The sequence below is a fragment of the Dama dama genome, chromosome 23 (assembly GCF_033118175.1).
Source record: "Dama dama isolate Ldn47 chromosome 23, ASM3311817v1, whole genome shotgun sequence".
Taxonomy (NCBI): Eukaryota; Metazoa; Chordata; class Mammalia; order Artiodactyla; family Cervidae; genus Dama; species Dama dama.
Genome location: NC_083703.1, coordinates 47,636,753 through 47,652,607, shown reverse-complemented (window position 1 = coordinate 47,652,607; position 15,855 = coordinate 47,636,753). Strand labels below are relative to the sequence as shown.

General features: G+C 42.6%; 1 protein-coding gene across 1 annotated transcript in view; it reads left to right on the top strand.

The window, feature by feature from the left end:
- The window catches only part of SLC23A2 (solute carrier family 23 member 2), a 136,257-nt gene that overhangs the window by 47,266 nt on the left and 73,136 nt on the right, over nt 1–15,855 (top strand). Inside the window, exon 2 of the mRNA XM_061126626.1 lies at nt 6,515–6,761. Within this exon, the coding sequence (XP_060982609.1) occupies nt 6,654–6,761 (108 nt within the window). The 5' untranslated portion in view covers nt 6,515–6,653. The remainder of the gene's footprint in view (nt 1–6,514; nt 6,762–15,855) is intronic.

The following is a 15,855-nucleotide window of genomic DNA, read 5'->3' as shown; positions in this document are numbered from 1 at the left end:
CCTGCCAGTGGAGGAGACGTAACTGATCCCTGGGTCAGTTGGGAAGATCCCACGGAGAAGGAAATGGAAACCCACTCCAGTATTCTTGCCATGGGAAATCCCATGGACAGAGGAGCTGGGAAGGCTACAGTCTGCAAAAGGGTCAGGCATGACTTGGCAACTAAATTGCAACAACAGTCTCTTGTATCACAGATGAATTTGATATTGGCTGTTAATTTCCTTTTCCAAGATTAAATAAAAGTATTAAGCAAGAATGATTGTTACATTATATGGAAGTGAAAGTCACTCAGCTGTGTCTGACACTTTGTGACCCCATGGACACACCAGGCTCCTCTGTCCATGGAATTCTCCAGGCAAGAATATTGGAGTGTGCAGCCATTCCCTTCTCCAGGGGATCTTCCTGACCCAGGAATCAAACTGAGGTCTTCTGTTATATTATATGATTTACCTTTATTATTAATTTTTAAGCACCATTTATTCTACATATTTTGGGGCATGTTTAATACAGGTGCTAAGTTCAGCACTGGGGATAGTGCCTCTTGTTCTGTACTTGTCTGACTGAGCAGGTAGACATTATCTTGCTGTGTCATAACCATCTTCATGGTTCCCAGATGCTGTGATGAAGTATGGTGATCAGAGGCCAGACTGATGGAGTTACCCTGAGGGAAATGGGTGAGATGAATGTGTTTGGAGCAACAGCATGTGCCAGGGCCGGAGGGCTAGAGGAGGATCTGACGCCATCAAGGAACTAACTGAAAGGTGGAAACCACAGCATAGCAGGATTCATAGTACGCTTCACAGTGGACCTGAAACCTCGTTAAGGAATCTGGATGTCTTTGGCTAATTCTTTGGCTAATTAGGACACCATCAAACAGTATGATAGTTTCTGTAGCATGGCCATTCCTGCTGCAGTAGAGCTATCAAGATGAAATAAACAGGAGCCTTTTGTGCTGTTGAGATGATGGTTTATGCAGTGGAAGTGCACATATTTGGGAGTTCTTGGTCTGAGGAGGGCAGGCTTAAGCTCTGGAGAAGGAGCTCTGCCATCTTGGAGCTTACGTCTTGTTTATAGAAACACTGTTAGGACAGGAATACTGATTTAAAGTTTGAGTTCTGCTGCTGCACTGCTTATAACTGTGTGTCCTTTGGCAAGTTACTTTTAATTTCTCTGAAGCTCAGTTTCCACTTTTATAGAGTTAGTGTGCCTATCAAGTAGTAATTTTTGTTTATATAATGAGAGGTAAGAGATGTCTCTGGGACACATAGCTGGATAACTACTGTCATTATTATCATTTTCATTATTGGTGAATCAGTAATGGGGCTTTTTATCCCTCAGCCCCATCTTTCCCCTTGTCTTGGGCTCAGGGGCAAGATAGCACTTGTTCAGTCGCTCAGTCACATCCGACTCTTTGCGACCCCATGGACTGATGCACGCCAGGCTTCCCTGTCCTTCACTGTCTCCTAGAGTTTGCTTAAATTCATGTCCATTGAATGAGTGATGCAGTATTCAGATAGCACTGGCCTTGCTTGTTCTCTTTGTTTTGCACAGAGTAGGAAGAGGGATCAATTAGGCACTGTGGGAGGACACTTTGCCATTTCAGGTTTTTTGGCAGATTTTACTTTCTGTTTTACCACAAATTCTAACATAGACCCTAAACTTCACTGTTTAAAATCTTTTGCTGCATTTGTCTTTGGACCTTGGCATTTCCCCACTTGAAAGTTCAACTCTACATATAAAAGACTCTCATCTCAGGTTAGTGCGTGGTTTCTGGCCTTGAAGCTATCTTCATAAATCTTGAGTACTTGGCTGTTGAGTGCTTTGTCATTTTGGGACTTTCAAGAATGTATTTTTATTTTCAGTGGTCACTGTCTCCTCCTTTTCTTCCTCATCTTCTTCCCTTCATTTGTCCATCTTCTTGGACTTTGCAGCCCTCTGCCCCAAAACTTTTCTCAAACTTCCTGCCCTATACTTTCTTTGGCCCCAAAACCTTTTATGCTTACTTGGTTCTATGTCTTTAGGACTTTCCAAAGCCTGCTTTTCTGTAAGAGACCAGCCCAAGGGAGTGGATGGGTCCCCTCAGTATAGCTTGTGTTGTTGTTCAGTCGCCCAGTTGGGTCCCACTCTTTGCAGCTCCATGGAGTGCAGCACGCCAGGACAGGGAAGCGTGTCCTTCACTATCTCACTATCTCAAACTCATGTCCACTGAGTTGATGATCCATACAACCATCTCATTCTCTGTCGCCCCCTTCTCCTCCTGCCCTCAATCTTTCCCAGCATCAAGGTCTTTTCCAGTGAGTCGGCTCTTAGCATCAGATGGCCAAAGGATTAGAGCTTCAGCTTCAGCTCTTCCAATGAATATTCAAGGTTATTTTCCTTTAGCATTGACTAGTTTGATCTCCCTGCTGTCCAAAGGACTCTCAAGAGTCTTTTCCAATCCCACAGTTTGAAAGCATCAAGTCTTTGGCGCTCAGCGTTCTTTATGGTCCAGTTGTCACAACCATACATGACTATTGGAAAAACCATAGTGTTGACTATATGGACCTTTCTCAGCAAAGTGATGTCTCTGCTTTTTAATCTGCTGTCTAGGTTTGTCATAGCTTTTCTTCCTTGGAGCAAGTGTCTTTTAATTTCATGGCTGCAGACACTGTCCGCAGTGATTTTGGAGCCCAAGAATAATAAAGTCTGTCACTGTTGCCATTTTTCCCCTTTCTATTTGCCATGAAGTGATGGGGCCAGACGCCATGATCTTAATTATTTGTATGTTGAGTTTTAAGTCACCCTTTCACTCTCCTCTTTGACCTTCATCAAGAGGCTCTTTAGTTCCACTTCACTTTCTGCTGTTAGGGTGGTGTCATCTGGATATCTGAGGTTATTAATATTTCTCCCTGCAATCTTGATTCCAGCTTGTGCTTCATCCAGCCCAGCATTTCATATGATATACTCTGAATATGTTAAATAAGCAGGGTGACAATATACAGCCTAGATATACTTCTTTCCCAATTTTGAACCAACCCATTGTTCTGTGTCCAGTTCTAACTTGCTTCTTGACCTGTATACAGGTTTCTGAGGAGGCAGGCAAGTCTGTCTGGTATCCCCATCTCTTCCAGAGTTTCTTGTGATCCACACAGTCAAAGGCTTTAGTGTAGTCAGTGAAGCAGAAATAGATGTTTTTCTGGGATTCCCTTGTTTTTTCTATGATCAAGTGGATGTTGGTAATTTTGTTTCTGGTTCCTGTGCCTGTTTTAAATCTAGCTTGTACATCTACACTTAAGGCTTCCCTGGTGGCTTAGTTGGTAAATAGTCTGTTGCAATGCGGGTGACCTGGGTTTGATCCCTGGGTTGGGAAAGTCCCCTGGAGAAGGAAATGGCAACTCACTCCAGAATTCTTGCCTGGAGAATTCCATGGACAGAGGAGCCTGGTGGGCTCCAGTCCATGGGGTCACAAAGAGTCGGACACGACTGAGTGACTGACTAACTTTACTTTTGTACATTTGGAAGTTCTTGTTTCACATACTGTTGAAGCCTAGCTTGAAGATTTTGAGCATTACCTTGCCTAGCATGTGAGGTAAGCGCAATTGTGCAGTAGTTGTAACATTTTGGCCTTGCGCTTCTTTGGGATTGGAATGAAAACTGACCTTTTCGAGCCCTGTGGCCACTGCTGAGTTTTCCAAATTTGCTGGTATATTGAGTACAGCATCATCTTTAAATGATTTTAAATAGCTCATCTGGAATTCCATAACCTCCTCTAGCTTTGTTTATAGTAATGCTTCCTAAGACCCACTTGACTGCACACTTGAGGAAGCTTGTGAGGGTCAGTTAAACATTGGGTAGAGAAATGGAGTCCAGTACTTGATGAAAAGTAGTCTTGTCCAGATGGAATTTTATCCCTCTCTGTTTCTGGTGATGAGGGCCAGTGGGGAGGGTTGGCTCCTGCAGTGGACGTATATGTCTGAAACAAACATGAAGATAAAATTAACCTAGTAAAATAAATGTGTTCTACATTAAAGTCCTGTCATTTTAGCTAAAGTTAACATGGGTTCAGTTCAGTTCAGTTCAGTTGTTCAGTCATGTTTGACTCTGTGACCCCATGGATTGTAGCACGCCAGGCTTCCCTGTCCATCACCAACTCGTGGAGCTTGCTCAAACTCATGTCCATCAAGTCGGTGATGCCATCCAACCATCTCATCCTCTGTCGTCCCCTTCTCCTCCTGCCTTCAGTCTTCCCTAGCAAGTAGAATAAATGTATTCTACATTAAAGTTCTTTCGTTTCCCCTAAAGTTAACTTGGTTAAGTGTAGATTTGAAAGCTCTGCTGGCATGCAAATGGCAGTGGGGCTAGATGTAAAGCAAAGAGGTTATGGTCCCTCTGGATGTGACTCTATGGCAAGTATTCTTATAAAGACCCAACAGTTTTCACCATCCTCTTTGCTTGTCCTGTCTCTGGAAAACATAAGGTCTTGGCCATGGTAAAAATCTGTCAGAGTCTCTTCAGGAAGATTTTATTAATATATTTAGGTATGCTTGTTGTCACACTCTTTTTTTGTTCAGATCTTGGAAAGCTGATGGATGGCAGTGGCCAAATCACTATGTAGAAGACTGATGGATTTGGTTACATAAAAATAAAAACAATTCTAAAAGATCATTCACAGGATTCGCAAGCAAGCAAAAAGCTGGACTAAGATATTTGCATCAAATATAACAAAAAATTATCTATTCTATACATTCTACAGAATGTTTAACAGTACACCTGGCCTCCACTTACTAGATACTAGTAGCTATGTCCCAGTTGTGATGACCAAAAGAGTCTTCAGACATTGCCAGATATCCCCTGGAAGAAAAAAAAAAATCACTCCTCACTGAGAGCCACTGCTTTAAAGCGTCATGGATGTGATGTGAACATGAATGCAGAATGTGGATGAACATTTAAACTGAAAGAGCCACCTCAAAAATTTTTGTGTTTGTGTACCTAGCTCTATACCATTGAGGCAACTTGACATTCTGGCAGCTATTTCTATTATTTTTCTTTTTTGCCCTTTAACTGTTGAATTCTCTGGTTTTGTGTTTTCTTTTTGTTTATATTTCTGTTTTTCTCCAGCTTATCTAAAGTATTTGTTGATTGAGGCGTCTTAAGAAAATTCCTTAAACAGAAGGTTTTCTACTTGTCTTTCCAAACTCCTTGTAGGCCTGCCTTCTCATTTGCAGGACAGCTTGTCTGGCTTATTCATTCTCTGTGGGAAATTAATTGATGCTAAGATCTGACATTGTTCTAACCTGAGTGCCAGTGAATGTTTCCTGTCCCTTCTCCCCTCTACTTGCATGTGGTATTTTTCTATCTTAGGGGAATTCCCTGGTGGTCCTTTGGCTAAGACTCCACACTTTCACTGCTGAAGGTGCAGGTTCAGTCCCTGGTTGGGGAGCTAAGATCCATACAATGCTAGTAAGTTGGCTGTGGCTGAGCTGTCTAGTATGATCACCACTGCTGCTGCTGCTAAGTCGCTTCAGTCGTGTCAGACGCTGTGCGACCCCAAAGACGGTAGCCCACCAGGCTCCCCCGTCCCTGGGATTCTCCAGGCAAGAACACTGGAGTGGGTTGCCATTTCCTTTTCCAGTGCATGAAAGTGAAAAGTGAAGGTGAAGTCGCTCAGTCGTGTCTGACTCTTAGCAACCCCATGGACTGCAGCCCACCAGGCTCCTTCGTCCATGGGATTTTCCAGGCAATGATCACCACTAGCCAAACTTAAATTTGATACAAATGGAGGTTCAGTTTCTGTATCTGCACTAGTTACATTTTAAAAATAATTTTATTTATTTATTTATGGTTGCATCTTTGTTGCTGTGGGCTTTTCTCTAGTTACTGCAAGTGGGGGCTACTCTAGTTGCTGTGTGGGGGCTTCTCGTTGTGCTGGCTTGTCTTGTTGTGGAGCACAGGCTCTAGGGTGCACAGGCTGCAGCAGTTGTGGCCCCCAGGATCTAGAGCACAGGCTCAGTAGCTGTGGCACACAGGCTTAGTTGCCTCGTGGCACATGGAATCTTCCCGGACCAGGGATCACACCCGTGTCTCCTGCATTAACAATTGGGTTCTTTACCACTGAGTCCCCAGGGAAGACTTGCACTTGTCACATTTTAAGTGCTTAGTATCCTGTGACTAGTGACGAATGTATTGGACAAGACAGATGTAGGATATTTCCATCATTGTAGAAAGGTTCTGTTGGATAGTGCTGGACTAAAAGATAGATACTGTAATGCATGTCAAAGAAATGCTTCTTCTATTTTTTTCCTCCCTAGTATTCTGATGTTTTTGATAGTCAGTTTCGGTGGTCCCCCTCTCCAGAGGGTGGTTCAGAATCTTAATGACTGTAAATGAAGGTGGATGAGGATTTGAAAAGTGATTAAGTGATGAGTTTTTGTAATGTTTGGATATAATTGTACTCTGACTTTCCTGTGCAGGAAACAGTGTCTGTGTCCTGTGTTGTTTGTATGCTTGACATGACTTGGCTGCTTTCTCTTTTTCTAGGTGCTTAGAAATGGCACTTGTGGGGCTCATCTCTGCCTGAGAATCGGCACTGGAAGAGCTGACTCTGATCCTGGGCTCCTTCTGTTGACAAGCCTTAACTTCCAACCACTTCAGTCCCCAAGCTACTCTTTTTCTCTTAATGATGGGTATTGGTAAGAACACTACGTCCAAATCCATGGAGGCTGGAAGTTCAGCTGAAGGCAAATATGAAGATGAAGCGAAGCACCCGTCTTTCTTTACTCTTCCGGTAACAGCATTCACTGTCTTCCTTTCTTAAGTCACTCTAAAGTAGTTTCTGCATTGAATAGGATTGACATAAATACTCCTGTTCTCAGCGAAGGTTAAGGTGATTGAAGAGCAAATGCTTTTCACACAGGATAGTCTTTGGGAACCCTGTTCTCTGACAGTGGTTATGGCCTGCTCTCTGCCTAGAGTCACTTGATGGGATTAACTCCAAGAAGGAAGCATGCCCAGCTGTGAACACTGTAAAACTGGCTCAATGTTTACTGTGTACTAGAGGATGTTGAAGGCTTAATTTTATCTCCAAAAATGTGTTTTTATGAAATAATCTGTGACCCAAGTTCAGACTTGTATTTCAAGGTGGGAGGATGAATGAATGCATCCATTGTTTGGGACCCAAATGTCCATGACTTAGTATTATGGTAATAGCATCCAAGATAAAGATATTTTTCCTGGAAAAGTGATATCAGATAAGTCAGATAAGGTTGATGGTACACATTCATTATATTCAGTGCTAATTTTTTTTTCAGCTGTAGGATTATGACTTGATGTGTGTAAAGATACCTAAAGTGTTGGTTTAAAAAAGAAAAAAGCTCTTTAGAGGGATCTTGCCTCAGGTTTTTTTTCCCCTTAATATTAGAAATGGTAATGTCAAGAATACCATTCTAGGATTCTTTAAAACAGGGTCCTGGAATTTGCCTCACTGCAAATACCCAGTAAGAAAGATACAAACACGGCATCTTTAAGTACATTGGTTGACCAAATCTACAGTTATGTTTTGATTTTTACTCTGTGAAATCAGAGAGATGTTCCACTGATTTTGTAAGTGGTATTACTTGTTTTCTTTCTTCAAAGTAAAATTTTCTGTTATACCGAAGGCTTATCTAGAGGAAGAGAGAAATCAGGTTTCCAGGTTTAAACTAGAGCATCTTTGAAAACTGACAAGGAAAGTTCATGCCTGGGTTTTGACTTGTCTCTCCTGCACCATTTGCTCAGCAGACCATTCACTCTTACCTTGCTCTACGTGAGAGACGAAAACTTCAGTTCTCTTGAGTCTGTTTTGTCGTTATGGTCTAGGGTTTAGGCTTATTTTAGCATTCAGATTGTGATAGTGCACAATTAGCGGTTAGATTCACCAATATATGTTATCAGTTTTCATAGTCACTGTTGTTTTTTGTATCCCTCTTCTTCTCTTTGTTCACTTGTCTTTTAAACCATACCAAGGGTCTATGAATGGTCACTACCTTTGTGTTTGCACTTCTGAAAATAACTGTATTTTTGCTCTGAACTCTTGAATGGACTTCTGTTAACTATACAGTACAGCTTCCCATTCTGTCTCCATTTTTCTTTAACTACTTTCTTACAATTTGTAAGTCTTTTTCTAGTGCTTCCGTCTGGCTGGATTCTCCGGTGTTATTTCCCAGTTTATTAATTCTTTGTGTACACTTGTGTGTTTATGTTGAACTTTTATTGCCATGATTGTATTTCTTATTTCTAAAGTTACTATTCAGTTTATATCTGCCTGTTTTTGGTTCTTAATTTCTTATATGTATGTGTTTTAAAATGTTTGTGCATTTTAAAATGTACAAATGACCCTAATGTACTATTTTTCTCATTGTTCTAGTATACTTTCAGCTGGTGTGAAATCCTCTTGTTTCTTTTGATATTTTCTTCTCTCTCCCTGCCACTGTCTGCTTCTCTGTCTATAGTTTTGCCTTTTTCTGGATCCAGTCCAGAACCTGGTCTTACAGTGGGAGGTCTTCCTATCTTCCCCCAGTGGTGCAGACCATGGCATGAAGGAGTGAGGAGACCTGCTGGCCCTTGTGCACTGAGCCTGGTTCTGGTCCTCCCCTTGTGCGGGGACCCCTGAGCCCCTGTTTCCCCATGGAAGTTGCCTGACTAAGGTCTTCTGGGCCCAGAGCTTCTTGGGTCCCAACGTCCACCCATTCATTGTTTTATGTTTCTTGTATTCTAAAAGACTTGTCAGTTTCTAGCCTTGCCTGTTTGGAGGTTTTCCAGATGCCATTGTTTTTTTAGGGGTGCGGTTGGGAAGGAGTATTCCTCAAAGTGTTAATTTCCAGATTCATTTTCACCAGGAGTACAAGTACATGGGAGCTGGGAATGTGGATATACTATGTAGTTAGACATAAAAATAATGTGGATATAAAGTTAATTTAACACTCGAGCCATTTCATTTAGAGATGTTATGGAATTTTTACTTTATTCTTTGGCTGTAAAAGTTAAGCATTAAAAAGGGAGAAGAAAAAGAGGAGTGATAGAGTTGAAATCAATGGGATTGAGCTACTGGGACGAATGTGACATATCACGGGGAGAAGCTGTAAAAATCAGCACATGAGCCCCCAGGATGACTTAGAACAGGGATGCCAAGAAGTGTGTTAACATGGGCTCCCTTAGAGCTTGTAAGAAAATAGAAGATGAAATAAAAGAATGAAAACAAAAGCTTATCCAAAAATGTTTATGAAGAACTAGTTCACGTGTTGTAATTTGAGGTTGTAGAAAGTTTTGTTAGAAAATATTTTGTAATATAATAAAAATAGGAACAGTATGCCGCCCTTATTTAATCACTAGTTAAATTACTTGCCCTAAGAAAACTTAAAAAATAAGGTAAAAAAAAAAAAAGTGTAAAAAAAAAAATGTAAAAGACCATTTGAAAATATTTATTATTTTTATTTATTTGGCTGTGCTGGTTCTTGTTGTGCATGGGGGATCTTTGATTTCCGTTGCAGCATGCAAACTCTTAGTTGCATCACGTGGGATCTAGTTCCTTGACAAGGGGGATCAAGCCTGGCTCTTGCATTGAGAATGTGGAATCTTAGCCAATGGAGCACCCTAGTGGGATTTTGAATCTCGTTTTGAATGACTTGTTGTTGATAGGGCAGAGGTAGGGGGGTTAGGTTAGAGCTGGTCCCTTTCTGATACCCAGTTGGTAGGATTATTTTGGTCACTGCCTCTCTGCTCTTAGGACATGGATCTGTCTTTCCTTCCTCATTCAGGGACCACAGGGTCTGCACACTAATTTCATAGAATCTGATAGTCTTAGAGTTGAAAGTGGCTTTAGAACTTTGGTAGTGGTTCTGTGGGAAGGTGAAATGTAGGGCTTTGCCCAAAGCATCTAGCTAACGTGATGTGTTAAGTAAAGTTTATCAGTTGGATCATACAGGCTCTTGTCCCCAAGGAGTTCACAGCCAGGTGAGCAAGACAGGGGCTGCACATGCATTGATCATCTGAGTTTCATTGATGTTCCTGGGGATAGTCTTCGAAATAAAGAGTTGGGAGTGGTGGTGCTTTAACTGCTGTAGTTGATGCTCCAATGGGAGTAGTGGTGAAAAATGATACTCAGTTTTGTTTCTTACAGCTACTTGTCATTGTTAGCATCTGACTGACTTTGTGGTTCTGGTTGTGTTTTTGTTTCCTTTTCCCTATAATGTGGCCCCTCGGTGCATTTGAGAAATGGTGTTTTGGATTATAGGGTTAGTCCTCCTAAGAGAATCTCTAAGCCAGTTTCAAATATACGTGTTTTTTTTTCTTCTGACAATATCCTCTCATGGAAAATGTGATTGCATTAGAAAAAGGCAGGTGTGGGAAGAGGCAGGAGGTGTTGAGATGCGGAGAGGACCCTTGGCTATGTTGGTCCCTGGATGCAGTGGCAGCTGAAATGGACCCTGAAGTGAAAGGAGGCAGTGTCAGAACATGTCGGGATAGTGCAGGGGAAGGGAGCAGTCTGAGGCAAGTCAGGGGTAGAAGAATAAACATGTGGAGGATGGTGTTCGAGCGGTAGGCTGGAAGCTGAGAATCTGGGTAGTTCCTGAATGATTGGCTAAAAATTATAGAAGTTTGTAGTCTATCAGTAAAAAGCTCTCCAAGAGTTTTGACCAGGGGAATAACCTAAAAGGTTGCACTTTAGAACACACTGGAGTTGGGCACAATTAGAAATGTCATTTTAGTCAGCTCTGGCTGCTGTAACAATTTACCATAGGTTGGGTGACTTAAGAGTTTCCCTGGTGGCTCAGACAGTAAAGAATCCTCCTGCAATGCAGGAAGCCTGGGTTTAATCCCTGGGTTGGGAAGATCCTCTGGAGAAGGAAATGGCTACCCACTCCAGTATTCTTACCTGAAGAATTCCATGGACAGAGGAGCCTGGCAGGCTACAGTCCATGGGGTCTTAAAGAGTCAGATACAACTGAGCGACTAACACTTCCACAGACATTTATTTCTTACAGTTCTGTTGGAGTCAGGGAAGAACAAGATCAAGTTACCAGCAGATTTGGTTCTTGATGAGGACTCTTCTTGGCTTGCAGACAGCTGCCTTCTCACAGGATCCTGACAAGACTGAGAGAAGAAGCTCTGGTGTCTCTTCTTATAAGAATACTAAGCCTGATTTGGGGGTTCTACCCTTATGACCTTATCTACATCGAGTTACCTTTCAAAGGCCCTACATTCTAATCATGTTGGGAGTTAAGGCTTCAACATAATGAATTTTGGGGGGACAAAACATTCAGTCCATAAAAGATATCTGTTGCAGTTCTCATTTAGCAAGTATTTATTGAACACATTCTGTTTTAGAGGTGGCCCATATCTATGCATAAAACCTTCCAACTTTTTCCCCTCAAGTGGACGGAGGAGCCTGGTAGGCTGCAGTCCATGGGGTCGCGAAGAGCCAGACACGACTGAGTGACTTCACTTTCCCTTTTCACTTTCATGCATTGGAGAAGGGAATGGCAATCCACTCCAGTGTTCTTGCCTGGAGAATCCCAGGGACCGGGGACCCTAGTGGGCTGCTGTCTATGGGGTCGCACAGAGTCGGACATGACTGAAGTGACTTAGCAGCAGCAGCAGCAGTGAGTGAGCAGGAGCAGTGAGTAGACAGTAGAGTGAGCACTCCAGCAGGAATTCCTAGAGCATACAGTTGGAGCCCACTGGAAGGGCCCTGGACTCTTGGGAAAAACTGGTTGGGGTGAGGACAGGTTAGGACAGGGAGAGTCAGGGAGGCTTCGGAGATACCAAAGGCTTAAGTGTGGGTAAGTGCAGTAGGAATGGAGGTGAGGCTGATAGAAGAGATGCTGAGGAGATTTTGAGAGCTGAGAGAGAGGAGAACATTAAGGGTGACAATTAGATTTATATAAAGGAAACTGGTTGTGTGACGGTACCTTTGCAGAAAAGAAGTACAGGGAAAATCATAGGTTTGGAGGATGGGGGAAGATAGAAGATAATGGGCTGCATTTGAGAAATTGTGGACTTGAGATGCTGCTGAAATTCCTGCAGACACCGGGGCTGTGGAACTTGAAGCACAGAGAGGCAGGAGTTTAATAATAAAAGTTCTTTTAAAGACGTGGGGCTGAGGTGGCTGAATCCAAAGAGAGCTGGCATGGGAAGAAAGGAGAGTTGAGAATCTCACTGTTGGAGACGCCTACCTGTGGGCGTCTGAGAGCATTGGGACAAGGACATCACTGCCTGCCAGGGCCTTTCTTCATCGTGGCTTTCCAAAATGTAAACGTTGAAAAGTAACCAATAGGGCAGCTCTGTATTTGTTTTTTTCTCTAGATCTGTGCCACCTTTAGGTTCTCTAGCTCTTGTGCTACTAGCACAGTAGCTGCTAGCCCTGTCTGGCTGTTTAAATGCAAATTAATTAAAATTAGATAAAATATAAATCCAGTCTCTCAGTTGGACTAGTCAACTTTTTTTTTTTTTTTAATTTGCTGGCTGATTCAAGGCCTTCCTAGACTCTAAAATTCAGGCTCTTGTTTCCTTGTTTGCTTTGGAGTTAGAAGTTGGGCCTCAGGCTGGCTAAGACATCCAGAGGCCAGTGTTCTGGAGTGCAGGGAGGTGGGACAGTGGGAACAGAGCTGGCTTGGTGATGGTCTCAGGAGTGGGTTGCTGGGGGTACAGGTGTTGAGGGTCTCGGGGCATCCTATGTTAGATAATTGCTTCCTCAAATGTTACAAGTGCTGATTTTTTAAAGAACAATTCCTATGGAAGGAAATAAATAAAAATCTATTTTATTATTTTCTTAAATAAAACAAAGGCTCATGATAATAATGAGAGAAAGAATAAGCCATACATAGAGGTGGAATAATGAATAAATCACGTTAAGATCAAGAGACATGCAAAGCCCCAAGGTTCATAGAAATTAGGTCATATGTTCAGAATTGATATTAAATAGGAGAAAGATAGTAAAAGAGCTTATCCGTATCCCAGGGGAATCTTGTTAAGCAAGTTTGTGTGCTTTTAGGAAATGTGTAAGGAATGAATGCAGAGCAGCACGAAATCAGAACCAGAAAAAAACAGAAGTCTTAAAGAACTACCGTACACTAAGGACACTGGCCAGGAAGCAGAGCCAGGAAGAGGTTTACTCTGCTGTTCCCCTCTGTTGGTAGCTCCTGTATCTTCTGAACCTGGAAGGGCATCCAAGGAAAACTAAGTAAATAGCTTGAACTTAACTGTTGGCATAGAGTGATGATACAGTCTAATGTTTCTGCTGAGCCCTTAAGTTTTTGTTTTTTCTCCTTCTAACAGCCTCTGTGAGAATATCTGAGTCTCTTCTCTTGGGTGCCAAGAATAGATCATTCAGTCTGGAGATATTAAGGGGATGGATTGAGGAGTAGCTTTATTATGTTCAATTTTATCAAAGAATAGGAAAAATATTCCTCAGTGTTCATACCAATCTGTTATTTCAGATTTCCTTGGTATATTTTCTTTAGAGCCATATAATGTTAAGAATCCATGATGCCCCAACCCAATTGGGGTGTGAGATATTAAAAAAAAAAAGTGTGTGTGTGTGTATACACACACACATATATATATAGGTCTTTGCCCCTGGTTCCTGGCACAGAGCTCCTGAACCCCTTGTAATTTCCTAAGTGAAAAGTACACTAGGAGCATCATGTTCTAACGAGATGACTCTGGGTGGGCTTCTGGATGGCTCCTGGTTGGAGACTGGTCACCAAGAAGACCAAGCCATGATTTGAAGCTTGGAAATTTCAGCCTCGTACCTCATCCTCTGGAGAGAGGAGAGTTGCTGGAAATGGAGTTAATGATTGATCATGTGTACTTGAGAAAGTCTCCATACAATCCAATAGTAGAGAACTTGGAGAATTCCCAGGTTGGTGAAAATCTTCACACCAATAGGATGATGCACCCTAGCTCCACAGGTACTGAAGCTCCTGGGCTAGACCTTGCTCTCTCTATCTCTTTATCTGGCTGTTTATCTGTATCCTTTATTATATCCTTTAATAAACTGGTAGACACGAGTGTTTCCCTGAGTTCTGTGACCTCTAGCAAATTAATCAAACCTGAGGAGGGGATTGTGGGAACCTCCAATTTGTAGATAAATTGGGCAGAAGTTGTGGGTAAGGCTTGGATTACTACTTGGGATTGACGTCAGAAGTAGCAGGGGGAGCAGTCATGTGGGACTGAGCCCTTAACGTGTGTGGTCTGACACTCTCTAGCTAGACTGTCAGAGTTGAGTTAAATTGCAGAACCCTGGCTGATTTCACAGAGAAAAATCCTCTCACATTTGGTGGCAGCAGCGTCAGAAGTGAAGTATTCTGTGTGAGCAGTAAAGGAGACACAGGAAAGACGTGTGGGCTGGAGCCGTTCCCTGCGTGTTGGCAGTGTGGAGATGGTATGTAAAGCCAAGGGATTAGATGATATCTCCTAGGGATAGATGCCCCTAAGAGAGAAAGCACGTCTGAGGACCCTGCACTGAAGAGATGTGGTGTTGGAAGTATGGAAGCTGAGGAGGACCAGCAATAGGGAGAAGTAAGGAGTGGTAGCTTAGGTTGGAGGGAGACCTCAAGAGAGGTCATTGTTTGAGTGGGAGAATGACATCCTCCTTGGCATGCGGAAGCAGCCAGTGAGGAAGGCATTGCAAAAGGAAGCTGGATGAAGAGTAAGGATGGATGACTTGATTTAGCCAGGTGAGCACCAGAGAGGACAGTGAAGGTTTGTGCAAGAGTGACTGTAGTGATGTGCCATGGTCCCAAGACAGGGTGAAGAGGGAATTAAGGCTGATGCCTCATGGGCTCTGAGGCATAAGATGTTGAAAAGGCATTTGGGCTTGGCAAAAGCTGAGGGCTTGGCAGTCCTGCTGAGGTCAGGAAACTGGGAATTAGGGTCCTTGGAATTAGGTCCTAAGATGGAATTAGGGTCCATCAAGATGGGTAGATCATAAACAGGCAGCTTTGAGAGGTGCTAAAGGTACAGATGTGACCAAATTTGGTGTTGTCTTAGGTGTGGGTGGTGAGGTATACAATAGAAAGTCAGGAATGACTTGAGGAGGTTGGGATAGGCCACCTGGGTGTATGGTGGCACCTTTTGGTGAAGTAAGAGACACACAGACAGGACACAGGGTGCTTTTTTCATCTTTAAGATGGTGTGAGGAAGTAATGAATTGATAGAGCAGAATCTTTAATTCTGTGTTCTTTCATTATGCTTTGTGTTCATACACAGTCAGGAAAGTTGTGATTGATTCCTTTGCATCTGAGGTCTTTTCCTCATACATGTTGATACATCTCCCCTTTATGCTCACAAGGGTCCTGGTTTGGTTGATATCTGGTCACTTTAATTACAACAAAAAGTCATGTATTAATTTCAGTTGTTCAGTCACTAAGTTGTGTCCTACTCTTTGCAACCTCTTGAACTGCAGCGTGCCAGGCTTCCCTGTCCTTTATGATCTCCTGGCGTTTCCTCAAAGGCATGTGCATTGAGTCAGTGATGCCATCCAACCATCTCATCCTCTGTTGCCCCCTTCTCCTTTTGCCTTTAGTCTTTCCCAGCATCAGGGTTTTTTCCAATGAGTTGGCTCTAGCCATCAGGTGGCCAGAGTATTGGAGCTTCAGCATCAGTCCTTCCAGTGAATAGTCAGGATTGATTTCCTTTAGGATTGACTGGTTTGATCTCTGTGCTGTTCAAGGGACTCTCTTCTCCAGTACCACAGTTTGAAAGCATCAGTTCTTCGGTGCTCATACATCTTTATGGTCCAACTCTCACATCCATACATGACTGCTGGAAAAACTGTAGCTTTGACTATACAGACCTTTGTTGGCAAAGTGATGTTTCTGCTTTTTAATCCGCTGTCTAGC